Source organism: Cyprinodon variegatus, unplaced genomic scaffold (assembly GCF_000732505.1).
Source record: "Cyprinodon variegatus isolate N-32 unplaced genomic scaffold, C_variegatus-1.0 Scaffold82, whole genome shotgun sequence".
Lineage (NCBI taxonomy): Eukaryota > Metazoa > Chordata > Actinopteri > Cyprinodontiformes > Cyprinodontidae > Cyprinodon > Cyprinodon variegatus.
Window position 1 is genome coordinate 595,173 of NW_015150535.1, and position 20,937 is coordinate 616,109.

The 20,937-nt window shown below is 36.7% G+C and overlaps 1 protein-coding gene across 1 annotated transcript in view; it reads right to left on the reverse strand.

The window, feature by feature from the left end:
- Nucleotides 1-20,937, reverse strand: part of npr2 (natriuretic peptide receptor 2) — a 115,649-nt gene that overhangs the window by 29,567 nt on the left and 65,145 nt on the right. The window contains exons 8-15 of the mRNA XM_015373194.1: nt 17,870-17,990; nt 16,019-16,093; nt 15,061-15,138; nt 12,420-12,524; nt 9,929-10,000; nt 7,684-7,843; nt 7,439-7,594; nt 966-1,134 (exon numbers count right to left, since the gene is read on the reverse strand). Coding sequence (XP_015228680.1) covers nt 966-1,134; nt 7,439-7,594; nt 7,684-7,843; nt 9,929-10,000; nt 12,420-12,524; nt 15,061-15,138; nt 16,019-16,093; nt 17,870-17,990 — 936 coding nt within the window. The remainder of the gene's footprint in view (nt 1-965; nt 1,135-7,438; nt 7,595-7,683; nt 7,844-9,928; nt 10,001-12,419; nt 12,525-15,060; nt 15,139-16,018; nt 16,094-17,869; nt 17,991-20,937) is intronic.

Below are 20,937 nucleotides of genomic sequence, written 5' to 3' on the forward strand. Positions count from 1 at the left end.
TGAGATAAAAGTCAGAATTATGACTTTTTTTCCCATATTAAACTGAAATAAAATTTAAAAATCAGTTAACTTTTTTTTTTCAGTGGCCCTAATGGTCTTCCGTAGATCAGACTGTCTGAAGGTATATAGGTGAGTTTTTGCAGCCTGCACAGAACATTAATATGCACAAAGTGCTGATTATTGACCAGAAAAATCATTTAATATATCTGAAATTAAGCTAATATTAGGGTCAAAAGTAAAAAGTACTTTCTAAAAAAGCTTCCACAGGCTTCCAGTTCATATCCAAGTTGCAAGCAGTGGATATGGTTTCTGTGCATGTGTGTGTTTTAGGGTCACTTTGTTTCAGCTGCCATTCTTGCAGTAACTCTTTCTGACAGATCCGTAGCACTCAGGGGAAAACATGCTTGCCTCCTTTCCTGTATCGACATAGTACACCGACCAAAATATGCGCATGAATGATTCATAGGATCATCGAAAATAATACCAGAAACACGGACTCGAACTCTTTTCTCAAACACACACTCAGGCTCCTACAGGATACTTCCCGTTAACAACCGCCTGACAGGAATTACAAACAGCCTTTCATCGGCAAATTGTCTGCTTGATTTTCAGAGCATGAATCCTGTTATTTCCTTTTTTAGGGTTATCATGAATCTTTTAAGGTTATCTTTTTTCACAGCAGTATTCTCAGCCTTCAAATTATTGAACTCCGAGAAACAATTAAGTCTACAGACAAAGCAACTCCTCTGTCAATCTCAGGTTCATTATTTTACGTCTGAGGAGGGAAATAATGAGTAAAAGGGTATTTTTTTAATGTAATTTAATCAGAACATATTATTTGAATTAGAATAAGGTCACAGATTTTTCTATTGTTAAGGTTTCTACCATTTTCAGTGATTATGTGAAATATTTTAATTAAATAAAAAATTATTAGGCGACTTAGAAAAGTAATATGTTGGTCTTACTTGTTAAGTTTTGCCATGTAAATCTTGATGTAGCCAAAATCCGGCCTCTCTGCCGGGTCTTCGGCCCAACAGGCCTCCATCAGGACGGTCAGCTCCTCTGGGTGGCATTTGTTATCTGTGGTTGGCCGAAAGTACGGCTTCTGTCCGTTCCTCACCTTCTGTATGATCTCTGAGGATGGAAGTAAACGGTAAAGAACTTGAATGAAGTGATGCATTTCACGTGGTTATATTTTATATGATGTCTTATTAGATGAGTTTAAATAGTATCAAAAGCATGTGTTACATCCCCAAGTTGGATGTCTTTGTTCTTGCATCCAATTAACACCTTGCTGTTTTAGGCTCCGCCTTTAAGACTTGCTGCTGCTTCCTGAGTCTGTCCAATCAAGATCACCTGAAGGCTATTTAAGGCCTGTGAAGCAGTATTTCAGGGCCTCTCAGCCATTTGTCTGCCATGCACCTCTGTGTTCTTTGTTGAATCTAAAGGGCTGTTAAATAAACCTGCTTGGATGTTTTTGTAGGGAAGAGCTGCCTATTTGTTTAACCCCAGTTTTCTCCTGTTTATGTGGTGGTTAGGTAGGTTATTTTATAGGTTAGTATATTTTGGTTTCATACTGAGTTAGGCAAATCCACTTTTCTTTTTTCTCTTTATGGTTGTTTTGTTTGTTATTTTGGCCTAGGCACTCCCTGAAGCTTTTACCATAATTTATTCACAGGAAATGGCCGAATAAAACCTTTAAATGCCCTTTTGACTACATTTATGTTGGTCCCTTACACCCCCTAGACTCAGCCAGGGGACGTAACAGATGTATGAAATGCAAAAAATCTAATGCTTATCTAGCAGAAAACTAATAATTAATTTTGGTTGATTTTGAAGATTATCACAAAACGTAATAAGGCTCTCAGTCTGTTTATGTATATATTTTATATTCCTCGCTATAAAAAAACAAGATAGAAAACCTGTTTTAAACAAACCTTTAAAGATCCACTGTCTTGGAAAAAAATTAAGAGAAATGTCACCACAATAAGTAAAATTAATCATCTTTGAAAAAAACCTTGTTTCCAGCTATGTTAAAACCTAAACAATATTAAGCTAACATTTATTATCAAAACATGAAAAAAGCAAAAATAGAAAAGAACTGGAAAAGCAATTAATTACTTAGTTCAAATATCACTGCATACACAAGTGTGTCATGATCTTAGCACTGATTACTTAATCATTAATTTAACTCACCTGTCTAATTCTGCCCAGTTTCTAACCATTGCTCATCTGATCCACCTGCTCCTGCCTCTATTTAAGGGGCTTGCATCCAGCATCAGGGCCAGATTATTCTTGTTCCTTCTAGCCAGTGGTGAGAGGTTTTTAAGAGTTTTTTGGTGCTTCTGATTTCCTGATCCTGATCTGTTCTGCCTCTGAACCACTGTACCTGCCTGTTTCCATCTGAACATTTTGCCTGACCTGGCTTCGAACTCCTGGACCACAGAGTCTGCCTGTTCCTCTTCTGATCTGATTGCCTGACCTGTCTTCGGACTCCTGCATGTTCTTTGGGGCTGCAGCAGCTGGGACACTCTTGTTGGCAGCCCACCGGCTAGATCCTACCTTGTTCTCTGGCTATGGACTTAACTTGTAAACCAGGTGAGAGACTCGCGTTCATAATCTTCCTCTGTTAGGTTTACGTGGTCACTAACCTGTGTTTCCTCTCTCCATAGTTTCCTGCCTCACACGTCCTATACACTGTTTCTGCAGACCTGTTTAGTTTTAATAAAGTTTTTTTGAGTAATCCCACTGTCTTGTCTGAATACTGTGTCCTTCTGTTCTGAGTCATGACACAAGTGCATAATCTGCAGGGGGGGTTTAGGGTGATTATAACCCCCAAAAATCTGATCCATTCAATATAACCCCTCCATCACCAATAAAACAAATTGCTGCCATTAACATGATTAACTACTTAAATATTTATCCTAGATTTTCATTTTTATCTAAATAATAACCTGTTTACTCATGTGGTAACTTTCTGCCAGAGTTCCTGGTGTGCTGTACTGTAGATGCCCTTGCTGGCAAGAGTGAATATAAATATGAAAGATCCAAAAAGCAAACAGAAAACAATTTTTTTTTATCATTGCTGAGGTTTCAAACCATCGTTAAAAACGAGAAATAATAAAATTATGTAAATCTATATTTTATTGAGAACTGATTTGTTTAGTCTATGCCAACTGCGCACTCCTGTACTTCCTGCTAAAGGCTAACAGAAGCTAAAATTTAGCATAGCCATAGCAAACCAAATAACATAAAAAAATACTAAAACTGATCAATTGAAATCATTTTTAATCATTAATCAATCATTTGGTTGGACTAAACAAATATTAAAAATTTGTTAGATAATATTAAAATGCAGATATGGTCTGTCTTGATAAAATGCTAAATTATACAAGTTAGAGTATGTTAGCCGTGGTAAAAGTGGTTTTAATCTAGGCTGAATACACTAAAATATATAGTTTTTATACATTCTAACCCAAAAGAGATACTTGATATAAAATATGTGAAAGAACTTGATATTTTAATGTATCAAATTGAATTTCTTTTTATATTTTTCTGCATAAATTACTTCTATTTAAAACGTAAAATGTGACTAAAGTCACACTTTGCAGATAAAAGCTGCACAATGTATTTAAAAAAAAAAAACACTTTCATATTTTTATTTTATTTTCATAAAGGCACTGTCTGAACAGATATAGGATATGACTTAATGTTAATGCTAATATTTCCTTATTAATAAATAAAACAAAGTAACACTATTAAATATTTAATGAATCCATATCAATAATAACTTTTTTTTAAAAGAATCTTGTTTCAATAGAATCATTACCAATAAATGCTGGTTGTAAACACTGAAACACCAGAGAATAGGTGGGATCTGTCCTCAGCCTGTTAATACATAAGCACCAGCCTCTTGGGCCATCAGCCTCATTCGTGACTGTGTATAAAGAGTTATAATCAAACTAACAGGTTGAGGAAGCTCCTTATGAGGCTCTTGCGCATCCACTTTGTGAGCGCCGTCTCTGAGTAAGGAGAGCGTTTAGTAGGGATTCATTACATGGAAATAAGCAGAATAAAACCTCCCTGCTAAGTCCTAAACATCCTCATTTAACAGGCAGAGACACGTCTACAGTAGGAGTGTAAAAAGCAGAGAAATTATGACTTAAAAAAACAATAAAACTGATCCAAGGCCTTATGCTAAGATCTGGTAGTGAATATTTCCATTATTTTCAAACAATTTATTGGATGTTCTTAAGGCAGATGTTTAATACAAAGGTTTAACAGAACATTTTCAAATCACATGGACTTTCCACTGCACTGTCAGACGACCTCAGATTCCCATGGCAACTGAAGTAGCCAATGTGGTTCATCCCTGGTCCAGAAGAGGTTAACCCTTTCACCCCTGGTTCCCCAATGATACTTTCCCTTTGCAAATAAAAATAGATGTCTGCATATGTAAATACTGTTTAATTTAATCTCATATTCCTGTTATGTATATTTTACTCTTTCTGTTGAGAAAGTTGTGCCTTTTTTTCAACATCCTCCTAACATTCCTATACAACTTTTTAAATTGAGTTATGCCAACTTTATGTTTTATGTGTAGCAACTTTACCAAAGCATTTTCATTGTATGTTTAAAACACTAATTGGCCATAAAACTTTTCTGATTCTAAGTATTTGAATCCATTTTTTTTTTCTTTTTGACGTGAGGCATTGTGGATTGGGTCGGCTTTTTGGTCTCCCCAAAATGTAACAGGTCTGGAAAAACTCCTGAGGAAGGCATACAGGAGGTATGGCAGTTTGCCCAAACCATCTTAACTGGTTCCTATCGATGCAGAGGAGCGGTAGCTTCCCTCCATATGATGGAGCCCCTCCTAGGATCTCTGTGGTTAAACCTCTTCATCCTTTGGAAGAAGTAAATTTCCCCAGGTTTCATCTGACACTAAACCATATCTAAAGACCTCTTTGCCATATTAGCATTTATATATTGGTCATATTGTGAAAGAAAAACACACATTTTCCCCTTTCAGGCTAACAAAGAAATCTAAGATTGATATTTTATTATAAAAGTATAAGGACAATGTTTTTGATTAAAATGTCCCTTTACATTTTCCACCTCATAACATTGTGGGCAATAGATCCTTCAAGGTTTATCTACATTTTTTAAAGGCAATTTAAGATACACTGATTGAAAAAATCGGAAATATACCATTGTTCAAACACAAAAGGGACTCTTCTGTTAGTGTCTAAGGCCAAACTAAAAATATAAAGTCATATTCTATTAATAAAGTAGCTGTAGATAGATTTTGTTTCAATATTTCTGTTTGAAATAAAGCTTCAAACAATATATTAAATCTCAATCACAGCTGCAACATGAATGAATGGGATTTTTGATCTATACCACATGTATATCATTCATTCTTTATGGCTGTAATCTAGGAATTCAGGCACCTTCCTGTTTATCAGCACATCTGATTTAGCATTTAGCAACCAAGATGCAAAGCTCATTGAAAATTATGGGCACACCGTAATGAAGGGAAAAAGTATTTTAATATGGATTATAGAGTTGTTTGGTGCTTTAGATATTTAATGATATCTTAATTGCTTGTTTTCAAAAAGTTATTCAGCCCTGGGATGTATGAACTTCCCTTCTAAGGTAACAGTAAATGTTGTCCTGTTTATTGCTCAAATTGACAAATTTGTCAGACCCCTAAAATGACATCTATATCTAGATTGATCAGGTTCAATCTGGGGTTTTTTGAAAAAAATTGATTTGGCGATATATTGCTATATTTGGCTGGCTGATATAATATCAATCTTTCGACTCTAAAAAAAAAACAACAAATTTTTTCCCTTAAAAAAGGGGGGAAATGCACTACTTTTTTTTTTTGTCACACAGCGCTTTAAACTTAAAGGTGTAATGGAGGATTTTTGTGAATTTTTGAAAAGACCTGCCTTCTCCACTTCAAAAAAAAAAATGCACATGTACAACCCTGTACCCGCTCCCGAGAGGAAATCCCTATTAAACGTGTGCGAGAGCATGCATGAACCCATTTCTCCTCGTCCATGCTCTGTTTAAAAGTTGCTGTTTGCATCGCTCATACAAGCTTACTTTCCAAAAGATTTGCAATTTTTCCACTATGTCAGACTCACCACCGGTAAGTGACAATGGAGATGAGCAAGTAGAGATCACCAGAATGATTGGCAGTTAGGAGGATTACTTATTTTGATGATACACTATGTGTACTATATACTATATAATTACTGCATAATTGAAATTTTTTAAAAAGTTGTGATGTTGAGAGGACCGTGGCAACCAGCAGACCTCCAAGGCTAAACGCAGCCAGGGCTAATCTTACCCTGTCGGCAGCAGTTTTCTGTCACCATCTGTGAAGCACCTCTTACTCCGATGGCGGGTTTTTTGTTGTTTTTTTTATTTGGCAAAACGTTCATTTGGTTGAGTGTGTTAACAAATTATTACTAATTTTTCATTTAGTAGGGGAATCATGCTTATCTAAAGCAGGGGTCGTCAATGTTTTCCAGGCTAAGGACCCCCAAACTGATGGAGAGATGGAGCGGGGGCCCCCTAATTATATATATTGGATGAAATTGTGTTATATAAAACTGGTCCTATAGTCACTCCATTACAGATGGAGTCATGTAACGAAAGTAATTTCTCCCTGGGATTATTAAAGTTATTCTGTTTCCTGGTTGATGGGACAGGTGTTGTGAATGAAACGGTGTCCAGCTTGAAAGAGCTCCTGTGTGTCGCTGAACGTGTGCATTGATGACTGAAAGACATCTTCTGTCTCCATTTATCTGTTTACTACAGTGTGATGAATTCATGTTACTGTGTATTTAAACATATTTCAATTGGAGGAAAAAAATTGCAGGGGAGGCATATAAAAAAAGTCTTATCAAACAAAACTTTCAGGACCCCCATGCAGTACCTCTGTGGACCCCCTAGGGGTCACGGACCCTCTGTTGAAGACCTCCGATCTAGAGACTATTAATAACAGGAGATGAAATGCAGGTTCACACAAGCCGAGCAGGTGATGATGTCATGATTACACTTCCAGTTGTCACAGATTTTTTTATGCGTGCTCCGTTTTTCCCCATGTCCATACTTATTGTCTTCTTGTTAAAACATACTTGTGAATTGAGAATCGACCTGTGAGACTCTATCATGTCTTCTGGCAAACAATCTGGCCTAATAAAGCGCCATTCTGATAGGTGACAAGAAATCAAGCCATGCTACATTGAAAAGAAAACATGGGTATTGCATAATGTTAACAAAAATAAATAAATATAGATGATGTCATGGGGTGTTTTTTCTACTGATTTCCTGTTGAATTTCCTTTTTTAGTTTGTTATTTTAAAGGGACTGATCATTTAATTCCTTAGAAGTAAGCTGGATTGTAACAGACAGCTGTGTTTACCTTTAGGGCTGAGATCCATGCCTTCCACATAGAAAGGTCCATTTCTAAGAGCTATTTCCTGCAGTATGATGCCGAAGCTGTACACATCACCCTTCTGAGTCCCCTGAGGGGGGTGGCGGTCATATATAAGCAGCTCAGGAGCTGTCCAAAGTTTCTCTGGAAAAGTGAAAGAGAGGAAAACTAAGTCCCAAATACACAACACATTAATCTGGGGTTTCTAAAAGGACGGTATGAAGCTAACTTACTTGCATAGAGGGCATGGGAATCATCATTTTCGCAGGATGAGCGAAAGCTGGCCAAACCATAATCTGTGATTTTCAAAACAAATCTGCTGTCCACCACACAATTAGATGACTTCAGATTTCCATGGCAGCCAAAGTAGCTGTTGTGGAGATAGTTCATTCCCTGGTGCAGAGAGGGCAAATATCAAAATCCTCCTCTTTCAGTCTCAGTTTGTTTACATCAAACAGCAAATCCAATTAAGGACATCCAAATAATGTATAGGAAAACTTTGCAAAGGCTTATTGAAAATCGTCTCTTTTCAAAAACAGCTCCTCAGTCAGTAAACTTCCACTACCTAATAGCCGCCATTATTTATCATCTTTGTCAACAGTCAGGGTTATTTCAGGCCTTTTTTTTTTTTAGATAATCATAATTTGAGCCAAAGTATGACATTTAATGTTGAAAATTATTTTAGTTAGCATGATTAAATACTTTATTCTTAAATGTTGTGTTTTCATCAGATAAAAAATGATAATTACCAAAAATAAAGGATTGAAAACTTCAGTGTTTAAAATTTTCACAATCTATATTACTGAAAGAAATTAACTTTTCAAATAACATTTTCCAATAATAAAAAATGTTAGACAAACAAGAACCATATGAGATGCTAGAATGGGTAATCTTTCGAAGTAGCCATGGTGATTTTAGCTTTATTTTTAGCCAAGATAATTGAAGCTACAATTAACTAGCTTTTGTAAAAGTAAAAAAAAATATGACAAATAAAGAAATATTGCCATAAAAAAACATAACATAATGGCAGTTAGAAAAATAATAATCTCTGAAAACATCCAAAACATTTCCCATTAAGGAGGGAAGTAAGCTAGCTAGGCTAGGCTAGCTGGGCTAGCTAGGCTAGGCTAATTAAAAACAACAGTAACAGCAAAAAAAAAAAGAAAAAAGAATTTGCATCATAATAATTTCAAATATGTTTGTACATTTATTCTACACTTAAATTATAGTTGTATTTATAATGCATCTTACTTCACATTTTAAAATAATAAATAAAACATTGTTAATTTAGTCTGAAAATAATAAACAAATTACAGGCACTATCAAAGAGGTGTTTAAATGCTAAAACGGAACTGCAGGCTGTTGTATGATTCCATAAAATTACAACCAAAATACTTTGATAGCTTTTAACCATGTGATTATGAAACAACCAGAATATTTATTTTATGTTGCCCAGAAACATTAGACGTTAACAAAGGTTCAAAAAGCAAAAGAAGGTGCATTTTAGGGTAGAGAAAAATTCAAAGAAATCTTTGCTATAGAAAATGTAAGAAAAATTAAAATAATGTTTTTTATTATAAAAAAAAAAACTATTTTATCAGTGTTTTTACATTATTTAGAGTAAATAAAATCTAAACTTGGTGCAATATTATCCGGCTAGAGCTGCTTTTTTTTTTTTTTATCTAGATACTAGATGCACTAATGAGTGGATGTCAAAACACAAAAGTAGATTTTTTTTTTATTATCACCTCAAGTTCACTTTTTGTTTACAATTGTTTCTATTTGGAAGTGATTAGTGTTAGAAATTAACCCTTGCTTACACAGAAAAAAATCTAAATCAAGATAAGTTATAGTTTTCTTAAAATAAGTGCATTTGTTCTTGAATTGAGGAGATAAATGAGACATCTTGCCAATAGAACAAGACAATTTACATTTAAAATAAGAAAACACAACTGCATTGGCTTATCTCAAGTGCATTTTATATAAATATCTCATTTTAAGAGTAAAAATACTCATTCCATTGGCAAACTACCTCATTTACCTATTTAAAGGTAAATACACTAAATTTAAGAAATGTTTGTTTGTTTCTAGATTGTTTTTGCAATGTTTTAATTTAACAGAAAATAATTATTTAAACAAATCTTTTTTATTTCTGTGACTAAACTGTCTTAGCCTTAACTAAACTTAAAATGGATTTTTTATGTATTTGTGGCCTTTTAAAAACATGTTATATGCCATCATAATCATCCTCTAAGTTGACAAAACATTATTATTATTAAGCACTTGTTTCTTCTTCTTTACACAACTCTTCATATCTGTTCCTGTGAAACCATGGCAACCTCGAAAGATTTGCGCATATCTGTATAGCACAAGAAGCAGCCTATTCCTGGTGCCCAAGCGAAAACACATAAATCAATACTCCTGCCTTTGATGTCTGGTTCATTTGTTTACCTCATCTGCAGCCTGAAGGCCACTTACCTTTACTATGTCATTGATCAGTGAGTAGCGGAACATCCAGTCCAGGTTTATGCTCTCATTCTCCAAAATGTCCTGGAAGAGCAAGAACAGATCGAAAAGCATTGAAACAACCTGAACTTTTTCATCCGCTGAGACTGAAGTTTATTTTATGATGAAGCACGGAATCAAAATTTTTCTTTCCTGTTCATCTTTACTGACATAAATGGAGCCCTTGCAGGGTATTAATAAAAAAACTCCCTGAGTTGACTCTGTTCTTGGAATCTGGATCCAGGTTTGACGTGTAGCTGCATCACATCAGCTCAAACTGCCCTTTTAGGGGGGTCTTTCTCAACAACTGTTGACGTTAAATTTTATCCTCAGTAACGATCCCCAGTCATATCAGTGTCAGGAGCCCTGGCCAAGAAGTTTGAGTTCATCATGCATTTCATTATCAGTTGAAAAATGAGCTCAAAGATACAATTAAAACAGCAGAAGAAATAAACAAACCTTTTCAATCCATAGTAAAATCAGCTGTTTGGGTTGTTTTTCATCATGCTTGGAGCATTTTCAAAATACTTTCTGTTTTGCATTTGGTGTAAAAAAGGACTGTTTGAAAAGGTCAAATAGTATACCATTTCTTAAAACAGGCTGGCCATATTGGAATCTCTTCCTTTCTGAATTTCTAACATTATATATACTTATAACCTCAAACCTTAAGGTATCTACCTGGGAGGACATGTAAAAAAAAAAAGCAGAAGGTGAGACATTAAGGACAAGATATACAGTAGTAGCCATTCAAAATTTCCCCACTTTCCTTGATGGCTCCGTTCCAACTGTTGCATTTCCGAATTCTCCCGAGTGGTGCACGACTTTACACGAGTGAATAAAGTGAATGTGATTGGTCGTTTAACAAGAGGGCGGGATTGTTGTGGCGGAAGGTTCGCAAGTTAGCTTGGTTGTTCCCGGTTTGTCGGAAGCATCTTGCTAACCAGTTTGCAACTTAGTGCTAGCAGGTTCACAATGGGAAATTCCATTGGGACCAAGTAGCACTAAATTGGTGACTTAGAAACGACACTGTCAAGGAACGCTATGGACAGAGGAAATATGCAAGACGAGGAAAGTTTAGTGTAGGAGGTCGTGGATGAGTCTCCTCCGTCATACTGTTTTTTATTTAGAGGAGGAAAGCGGGGACAAAGAAGTGTAGAAGTGTAGGAGGCTTCCAGCCGTACATGTTTGAGCCCTTGCCTAGCAACGGTACCAGTTCTGCTAGCTCTACGCCTGCCGAAGACACAGATGTCCATCCCCGTGAACACTGGGATGGAACTCAATGGGAAAGGAAATGATTCTGTAAATGAATCAAGATGCTATGACCGAAAAAAATGTGATTGACAGATGACCGTTGATATATGATTGGCCAAATTTAAGTGTACAAGCTGAGGTATAACTAACTGGCCTGCATAAAATAACGAATAAAAACCCCAACTGATTGTTTTTTCACAGACATGTTTAAACCAGAATGATTTGACATTCAAATATGAGTTCCCTACGACTTTAAGTATCAATCCTTGTACTAAAATATTCTTTCTGTCATGATTTGAGGACATTAAGATCTAAAGAGAAGCGTCATCTCCTGATCAGACCCTGTAATTCAGTGAAAGGGAGGAGTCACAGTAAAAGAATATGCAAGAAGTTATCACTCCAGTGGCTGGAAGTTGGAGGGGATTTCGCTGGAAGTTGGAGGGAAGTGAGCTGCCATTCAGCTGGCGTTTGACTGGGAAGGGCCATTTTGAATGGCTGCTACTGTATTCAATATATTAGAAGTCTCCTGATAATAAAGGTCTTAAAAAAAAAGGAACAATGAGAATTTTAAATCAACAATGATGAATCTATACTTAATAGACTCATATTTCTATAAACTAGCTTTGTACATCTGGAAACATTTCCACCGATTATTCCTTTTAAATTTGCTCTAAGTCAGATTGGATGCAGGATTGGATCTTTCCATAGATTGTTAGTGAGATTTAAGCCTGAACTTGACCTTGGTTGACCCGACCTATTATTGTAGGCCATAAATATGAAAAACCGCTGCTTTAACACAAAATTGATTTATCTTTTTTTTTAAATACATTTTATATATATATTTATTACATCTCTGTTTGTTTTTTGTATCATTTTATTGACATAATTACAATATTCAATAAAATGTGATTCCATAAAACATACTTATAATAAATCTTAAATTTACACCTTTCATTTGAGGCCAATTTTGTGGACTTCATGCCTACACTCTGCCCTGTGAAGGAGCCCTAAATTTTTCAAGCTAAACATCATTTATGAGTCTAAAAAGAGAGTAGGAAGAATCAAAATGCTATTTTTTTGTTTTTAGTCTTATTTGTCAGGAAAATTTATGAACTTCTGTTTGTTTTCTTCCAATCCATGAGTGTTTGTGACTTAATGTTGGCCCCCTCACATAACAATCCAGTAAAATTCATTAATAAAAAACAGACTTCACCTGTAGGCTTCCTCTGGGGCAGTACTCTGTTATGATGCAGATGTTGGGAGCGTCGATGCAGGCCCCGATGAACCTGGTCAGATGGTTGAACTGAACGTCTCTCATCTGAAAATAACCACACAAACACAGGGGCGGCTGTGAGCCCCGGCTCTTTCCAAACATCACATTCCCAAACCCCACGGAGACAGAGGACGGGGAGGAGAGGACTGATGGCTCATTTAGGCATTGACTTTTCAGGATAACTCTGCCAGCTTTTCATCAAAATAGTCTGTTTGCAGTGGACCTGGTTGTGCTGGGTCTGTTTCTATGTGTTGAGAGGCGTTCCTGCCCAGGGTTCTTAGTTGACACATGTGCATGTATTGCATGAGTTGATCCTGGGGTTTATGAATGAGCCAGTGTGCTTCAGTGGATTTGGGGTATAAAGCCCTGTTAGGCAAGCATTTCAGAGTGGAACAAGCAGGAAATGCAAAACTAGGAACATTGGAAATAATCACTAATCAAACACTGGTTTTATGATACAGGTCTATTTAACTAGAACCAGGAAAATAACACAGATGTTTGAGGTTAAAAGATTTAGAGGGAACATTTTCCTGCCAGCTTCCTTTCATGAGAACGTGTCGATTTCTCTTTTGTAGAAAGAAAGCGCCACAATCCAAAATCTTTCATTCCAGCCAGCAAGAGCGCTGATGGAGGCAGCAGTCGAAAAATCTGCAGCCCGCTTCAAAATAGCAGAACATCACTTCAACAGGGCTCTTTTCTTCTTCAACCACGGTGAGTGACAGCCGCTCTCCCAGCAAACGCCGAGCGTGAACAGCTCTTGTTTCACGGCTCGGGAGATGTTGTTAGCCTACCCTTTGGCCCATTTATTTTCCTCTCCTGCTCTCTGGAACACAAGTGGTTAAGTTTCCACTGGCAGGCATTTCTGTTTCTCCCCATCTGGTTGGCTTTTTTCTTTCCCTGAGCTGAGGTTTGACAGGCCATCAGGCCCTCGGGGCATCGGAGAAGCTGCCAGCTCAGACAGCAGCCTGCCCGACTGACCGATGGCCACTAACTGGCCCCATCCTCGCCAAACGACTGCAGCTTCACACAAAACAACCCAAAATTCACTGCTGAACCACAAAGTTAAAGCTAAAAGAGCTGTAAACTATAAGTACGAATGATCAACGGCCACAAGCATCCATCCTCTCCGTGCCTGCCAGTGTAATTTCCCAGCTATGGCTCCCCCCCCCCCCGTGCCACGACGAGTTTCCATCACCAAACCACAAGTTGTGAGCTTTTTCTTTACCTCTCTTTCCTCCTCCAGCTTCCTTATCACTTACTTGTAAATATTCCCCAGATGAAGTGACCTTTTGTTTAATCAACAGCTGCTGCTGTTTATGGCAGAAAGGTTTAAAGATGTTAATTTTTCCGATAACAACCGTAAGCATTGCCTTAACATTTTTGACAAAAGCCAGGCTTCCACTTCTTGGTACAATGGAAATGAAGAAGATATAAAGTCAGAAGTGTCTTCTCCTCCAGCATTGCTGAGTAAACTCCAGAGAGCACGGAAAGCTGCTTGTTTGCCTACTCAGCTGGGCCAACAGGAGTAAGAGCAACAGGTTGGTTCTCATTGTCTCCAACAGCACCAGAAAATGTATCTTTTGTCAGATTAAGCTGGAAGAGGCTCTGTAGATTCCACAGTTTCTCAGAAAAAAACATGAAAAATTCAGTGTTTCTGAGGGAGAACGGAATATTTTAACTTTTTCGCTGAGTTTATTCCTAAACTGAATATATTAAATAATAACTTCAGTTCACTGGTTCTGCTCAGACTTTCATCTATCTGTTCTTCTTTCTGCCTGAGGCCTCTGATCATCATCCCTGAACTCACATCTGTTATATTGCTCTGTTAGAGCCTGCTCTCCATTTTTTTCTAGCCTCCTTGCCATCTTTAAGTCTGACTAAGTTGCCTTTGTATATGCCACAGTTATTCCCTGTGCTCCTCCCTGGAGGTTATGTTTTCCCTTTTAAGTAGTTCTTTCAGATGATCCAGTGATCCAGAGTTTGTTGCTGAGCAAGAAGGCTTTCAATTTGTTGGATCCTCATCTGCATTTATAGAGTATGTTGCACACTTAGTATGAGGGTTATGCCCTCTGTTTAATTTTATTTTAAGTTTCTTTGTTATTTTTCGTCTTTATGTTGGTTTCCTGTCAGTTTGGTATTACTCTCTGCTGCCCCCTTGTGCCTGTTCCTTTCCCCTTGGAAAGGAACAGGCACCAGGTTTGTCCATTTTGTTTGCCAGAGATTTAAAGTCACACCCTTATAATCAGTGGAAGATGAGGCTTGAACTTCATCCTCATCTCTCTCTGCCTTGCTGCAGCTTTGGATAACCATGTCTCCTAACTCTCTGAAGACTGCAGCTACTATTAATGTTTGTGAAATTTTCTCTAGCAGTTTTATCCTCCACTAAACTTTACAATGATATGATTGGAAAAATTCTACTTTTTATCCTTATTGTGGAGGATTTCAGTTGCTGTCTAGAGCATAGCATAATATTTCTGTCTTAAAAATGTTTTCATTAGTATAACATACACCTAAAATTTTTACGTTCAATTAAAACAAAATCCAGCATTGTGGAGGGTTGTTACATAACATAAATACTCACATGTTTAAGTTCCATTAATACTTGTCTTGTCAGCTCTATCCTCTTCTTGTTGACATGTTTAATGGCCACCAAGTTCCCCTGTGTGCAAAATAAAACACATGCAGAGCCAATGATGATTTTTTTTTTTCATAATAACAAGAACAATTTTAAGGAATCTCTTGCAGTAATCATAAAAAAGAACCACGAGGCTCCATTCTGCAGACAGAACATTTAGATGTACAGGTACAGCTATTTTCTCTGTCTGCTGCAGAGGGATAAGTGGATGTGCTGTTTGCTGTGTGACGGCCTGTAATCCTTCCTATAAACTAGGGATCTGGTTCCTCAGAGACACAAGAGTGACCGTTTAAAAGAAAAAAAAATACTGCCTCTGTAACCATGAAGCAAGGTCAGCCATTGGCACTGTTTTAAAGTCGAGATCGGACAGTTTTCAAATGAGAAACACAATAAGCTGGTAACAGCTTCACAATCTGAAACCACTTCTCACTGCAACAAAATAAATCATTTTATTCAGCTTTTACAGGTTGCCAAAGCTGTTACATCATGTTTTTTGCTTTGGACTTTATCACCTCAGGTCAGTGTAGAAACTTAAGAGGTTTGTTAGTATTAAAATAATTTAAAAAAAAAGAGCTTTCTGCTAAAAAATGGCTATTTTTGTCACACGTCTACTCACCCTTCTCCATTTTTAGTCCAAAAATTTAGCAACAATATATTAATGATTGAGTCCAGACAGTGAAACAGTAGTACATATCAGGAAACATAAAAAATAAATACATAAACAGGAAAGCAAACTGACGCATTCTGCAGCTCACGTTAAAACCAACTACCTAAATTCGCCCACACACTCTCTTTCTCTCGCCTCTCCAGCTCTCCAGCTTTCTTTCTCTGCAAGCATGCACATGTGTGTGGGTGGGAAAGGAGTGTGCAGGAGTTGAAAATGTCAGAACTCACTAAGCCTTACCTTAAAATAGCCAGTTTTTGCAAATAGCTGATATTTTCCATGGGCAGTTATCAAGGAGCCGTAGCTGGAGCCTCTCTGAGAAGATGGAGAGGAGTAGTGAGAAGAACAGACGTCTGTTAGTGAGTTCAGATCAGAGAAAGGAGTATTTTTAGGAAAGTGCAATAGAATTATCTACTGTAACTGTAATACAAACTGGATTTCTAAAAATCACTGTTAACTATGGATTTGTAATGAATGCAGATGGAAAAAATTGGAAGTCTAAGAAGTTTGGAAAAACATGGGAAGAACAAGACTGACAAGCAGCCATTAAAAAAGGTGTGTGTATTGGATTTCCATGAACACTTGCAGGTGTGAGCAGAGGCCAAACCCAAAGATGCATTCCACCCCCAGATGACAGAACCCGACACCCAGTGAACGCGATGAGGCATCGTACCCTGGATGTACAGTAAGGAGCAAGGCCAGACCAAAAGCTCATTTTAACGACTATATGATGTGCATCTGCCGCTGCAAGCTCAGCCACCTTGGATTAAACCGCTGGAAAGGCTTTTAGGAATGTTTAAACGCAGCTCAGGACAGACGTAAAATGCAATCATTTATAACTTTTTTCTTGGCAGGTTCAGATTTCTTTTGCACAAAATTACTTGGATAAATACAAATTGCATATTTTAGTTGAATATGTTTGTTGCTGGTGTGCCTTAGATCGTTGCCTTACTGTTCCAAAAAAAGTTCAAAAACAATCCACAGGACTTGGTTTCCAAGTTTCAAGACGTTTGCTTCCCATCCAGGAAGTTTTTCAATTTAAAATGTCAGAATTAGCATTGATGTCGAGGCTTTATACGGTACCCCAAAGACTTGTTTTGGCTTAGAAAACATGGAAATTGAACCAGAAGAACAGGGTTGGAGTCAGGTTTCAGCCTTTGAAGCGATAGAGTTGATTCCTTCCCGCTATCATTTCAACTCGCCACCCTCATGTAGGGGACAAAACTAGTGTTGCGCCGATACCAATACCAGTATTGGACGGGGCCCCGATACCCCCTAAAAGTAACCTGTATTAAAGTAACTGAATATGATTAAGTAAATGCCAAAAATGGTTGCATTCTTTTTTTTCAGTGAGGATTAAAGTAAAAATGTCTCAGCAGGATGTTGAAACACTAATTCATGTATTCATCTTTATGAGAACTGATCCTTGCAGTGGCGTCTTCATAGCCTCATGAGACCATCCTGATCTCGCAAGCTTTTAAGAATTCAGAATCCTGCTGCCACTAAAACTAAGAAAGTAGAGAACATCAGTCCAGATCTAAAGCCCTTCCTCTGGCTCCCTGTATCTGACGAAATAGATTTTAAATACTTCTGTTACTCGATAAATCACTGAATGATGTAGCTCTAGAAGACATTACAGACTTGCTCTCTGTGGATCATCATCCACTCAGACCTCTCAGATCTTCTGGCCCAAATTTACTTTCCGTACCCAAAACCAAACATAGGGAAGGAGCTTTAAGTTCTTATGCTCCACTAATCTGAAATAAATACCCAGAAAACTGTAAAAGATAACAATATTCTTCTAAATATATAAAATCACAGTAAAAAAAAAAAGCTTTCTGTATTTTCTCGGCTAAAATCCTGATAAAATAACATGTATTTCATGGTCTTAAACATTTTATTGTAAGTGAAAGCAAAAAAAAACTGTTCAAGGCTGATGTGTTTAAGATAAAAGCCTGTATACTGTGTAAAATAAAAGCCAGTTTCACAACATGCATCAATAGAAGGCAAAAAAAAAGAAAGCTTTTAATGTGAGATCAAGTAGGTGTTGCCTCATTTATGTGCTTTGTATAATTATTCGAGTCCATCTACCTGTGAGAGGGTTAACCTGCTGCCGGCTCGTTTGTGGTATTTATTGGGGCTCTCAAACTGAAGCTCCTCCCAGCGAATCCTCCACAGCATCCCAGCCAGCTCCTTCTCCAGCTTCAGCTTCCTGTTCAAGAGAGAAAAAAAACAACAACAAGCATCTTTTTAAACTGACTTACGTTCTCACAGAAATCAGATTACAGGGGAGGTGTTTGGATCATTGAGCCAATGTTTTCAGCTCCAAGGTTGCGACAGCACCGTATGGATTTACATAAAAGAAAATCTGAATCTATGGCGCAATTTTCTGGGTTTTATAATATCCAGCGACATGGATTTAATCTCTAAACCAACACCAGACTTGCTCAGTTTTGGCATTTATGTTTGATTTCCATCCCATATTGACACATATAACTGTCTGGATCTGATAATGAAGTTCGTCACTTGGAGAACTTTGTGTTCAAACAATTGTGTGTGTGTTTCTAAGATTTTTATTTCACTAATCTAAATGTGCTGTGGCTGAACTTTAGGGGAATATATATTTCTACTTTAAAGTCAAGAACAAAGAGTTCTTTCAAATGAAAGTACCCCCTGAACCGTGGCAGAAATCATCTCATAGAGATTTATGATTGATTAAACTGGGAATAAACCATTTATTATAACTGGTCGGCTTGTATTTTTTCTGCTGATATTGGCAATATTATGATTAATAAAAGGAAAGTGGGATTATGGCCATTTAATACAGAATACAGACCTTAGTTTGTGGTTAATTAAGTTACTCCTTGCTTTATATAACAAAAGACCCAAAGAGATTAAAATACATGTAGCTAATGGATCACTCCAGCTCTGACGAAAACATTTCACCCAAATTTTAAGGTTTATGTAATTTTATTACATAACAAATTTCCATTTCCTTTTTTTTTTTTTTTTATAAATTTAACATCAACCTAATAAATAAACCTTACATATTCATTTGTGTAATAAAACTTTTCCATTTTAATACATAAACATCAAGTTTATGTATTTAGTATTTATAAAGTATATTTTCTGAAAAATAATACTGAGTGTATTTATTTCAAAAACATAAAATTTATTGTTTAAATTACTCAAAGATATATAAAACTCAAACAATAAATTGTATCTGATTGAAATAAATACACATAGTATATTTTGAGTAAGAATACTTAATTAATTCTTAAGACACAAACCTGACAATTGTTCATTATAAATAAATATTCTATATTACATTAATTTATATGCATCATGAAATTTTTATTTAATAGGTCTGTGTTAATACTATATAAAGAAGTTAATGGGAATTGGTTTGAGATAGAATTTCATAAATCTTAACATTTGGTTGAAATCATTTTGTGAGTTCACTCAGTTAACTGCAAGGCCTTTGAAAACATCCTTCCAAAACGCTCAGATTATGTGAAATCAGCCTCTTCTGTGCAAAATGGGTAATGAAAGCTCACAATATGAATATTTCTATTAGTATAAAGGGGTATGTTTAAAAGAAATGTTCAAAGGTCTTAAATAAGTATCAAAGAATGAGGGATCTGTACTGCAGATCTGGAAATTTTACGAAAACAAGAAGCTTTAATGAAACGTAAGCCGTAAATGTAAAAGTTTGTTTACATTTAGGCCTCTCTCTCTAGTTTAAAAATTGGTTTGAAGAAGGAGGGAAAATCGAGAAGAATGCAATGTTAGTTGCCTGGAGACATATTTCACAAATATTTACTTTTCATTGGCTGATTGGTCCTTCATGCCAACTCCTGTTGAACTGTGTTAGGTTACTTTGAGCCACGAAGCAGGAACATCAGAGCCAAGCCTGACCGATATCAAATATGGATTTATAAAAAGTTTTTGTTTGCATTGCACATTTTTTTAAGTTAAAATAAAGATTTTTATATTCCAAATCGCTTTTATTGGCAAACTATTCAAACCAGTAGCTCTATTTTAAACCAGAACAATTTAAGACCTTCAGCGCAACTAAGTTTCTCTCTTATGAATGCAAAATGAAACAAGTAATAATTAATTTAGTATTAAACTCAGTATTAAACTGTCCTTTTACGGTTGTGACTTGTTGTTAACCTAATTTACAGCAAGACAGCTTCTGGTGGTGATCTTATCAAACTTCACTTCAATCCCAAAGGGCGAAGAGCCTCAAGCTCACGGTTATATTGTGTTTGTTAACACCTTTTTCAAATCCCAGCGGAGTTTAAGTGTTAATGTTTACGATGTCCACTCTAGGATCTCCGAAGCTTCTTCCGAACCCAAACTTTAACGGACGAAGTCTTTGTTCTGCTTCTGTACCGTTAGTGTATGTTTTGGTGTTCAGGCATATAGATGTTTAGTGTTACTTTGCAGAAGAAACTAAAACCTCGGTGCTGGCAGCCTCCTCAGATCTACTGAAGTCAATTTTGACTTCAGAAGTCAATTTTGACTTCAGAAGTCAATTTTGACTTCAGAAAACTCCTTATAAATATATGTTGACAGCAGATAACAGTTAGCTTGCTATTTTTACCATATCCAAGAGGTTTAGCAAAGTCCTGTTACTTTATCTACAGGAACTAAGCTGCATATCTTATAAAATGTTACACAAAGCAGCAATCTCTTCTTCTACCATCAAAGAAACCCAGCTATTCAAAGTGTTTGTTTAAAGCAGTATTGAGGGATGATTCGATCTGGACGAAAACGACACCCTGACTGAACGCTGAAAGTAGGATTCAAAGCCAAATCTGGAGAAAAATCCTTGTCTTCTTTGCGACATTCAGAATTTAACCAATAAACCGAACTTTCAGGGGGAGAACAATGGTGTCAACTTCAGCAATAGTTTTCTAATTTGATGTAAAGTCTTTTGGGTTTTTTTTGCCTTTAATACGAACTGAATCCTGCAACAGACTGGCAACCTGACCAGGGTGTACCCTGCCTCTCGCCCGTAGACTGCTGGAGATAAGCACGGACCCTGACCCTGACAAGGACGATGGATGGATGGATGGATGGATGGATGGATGGATGGATGGATGGATGGATGGATGGATGGATGGATGGATGGATGGATGGATGGATGGATG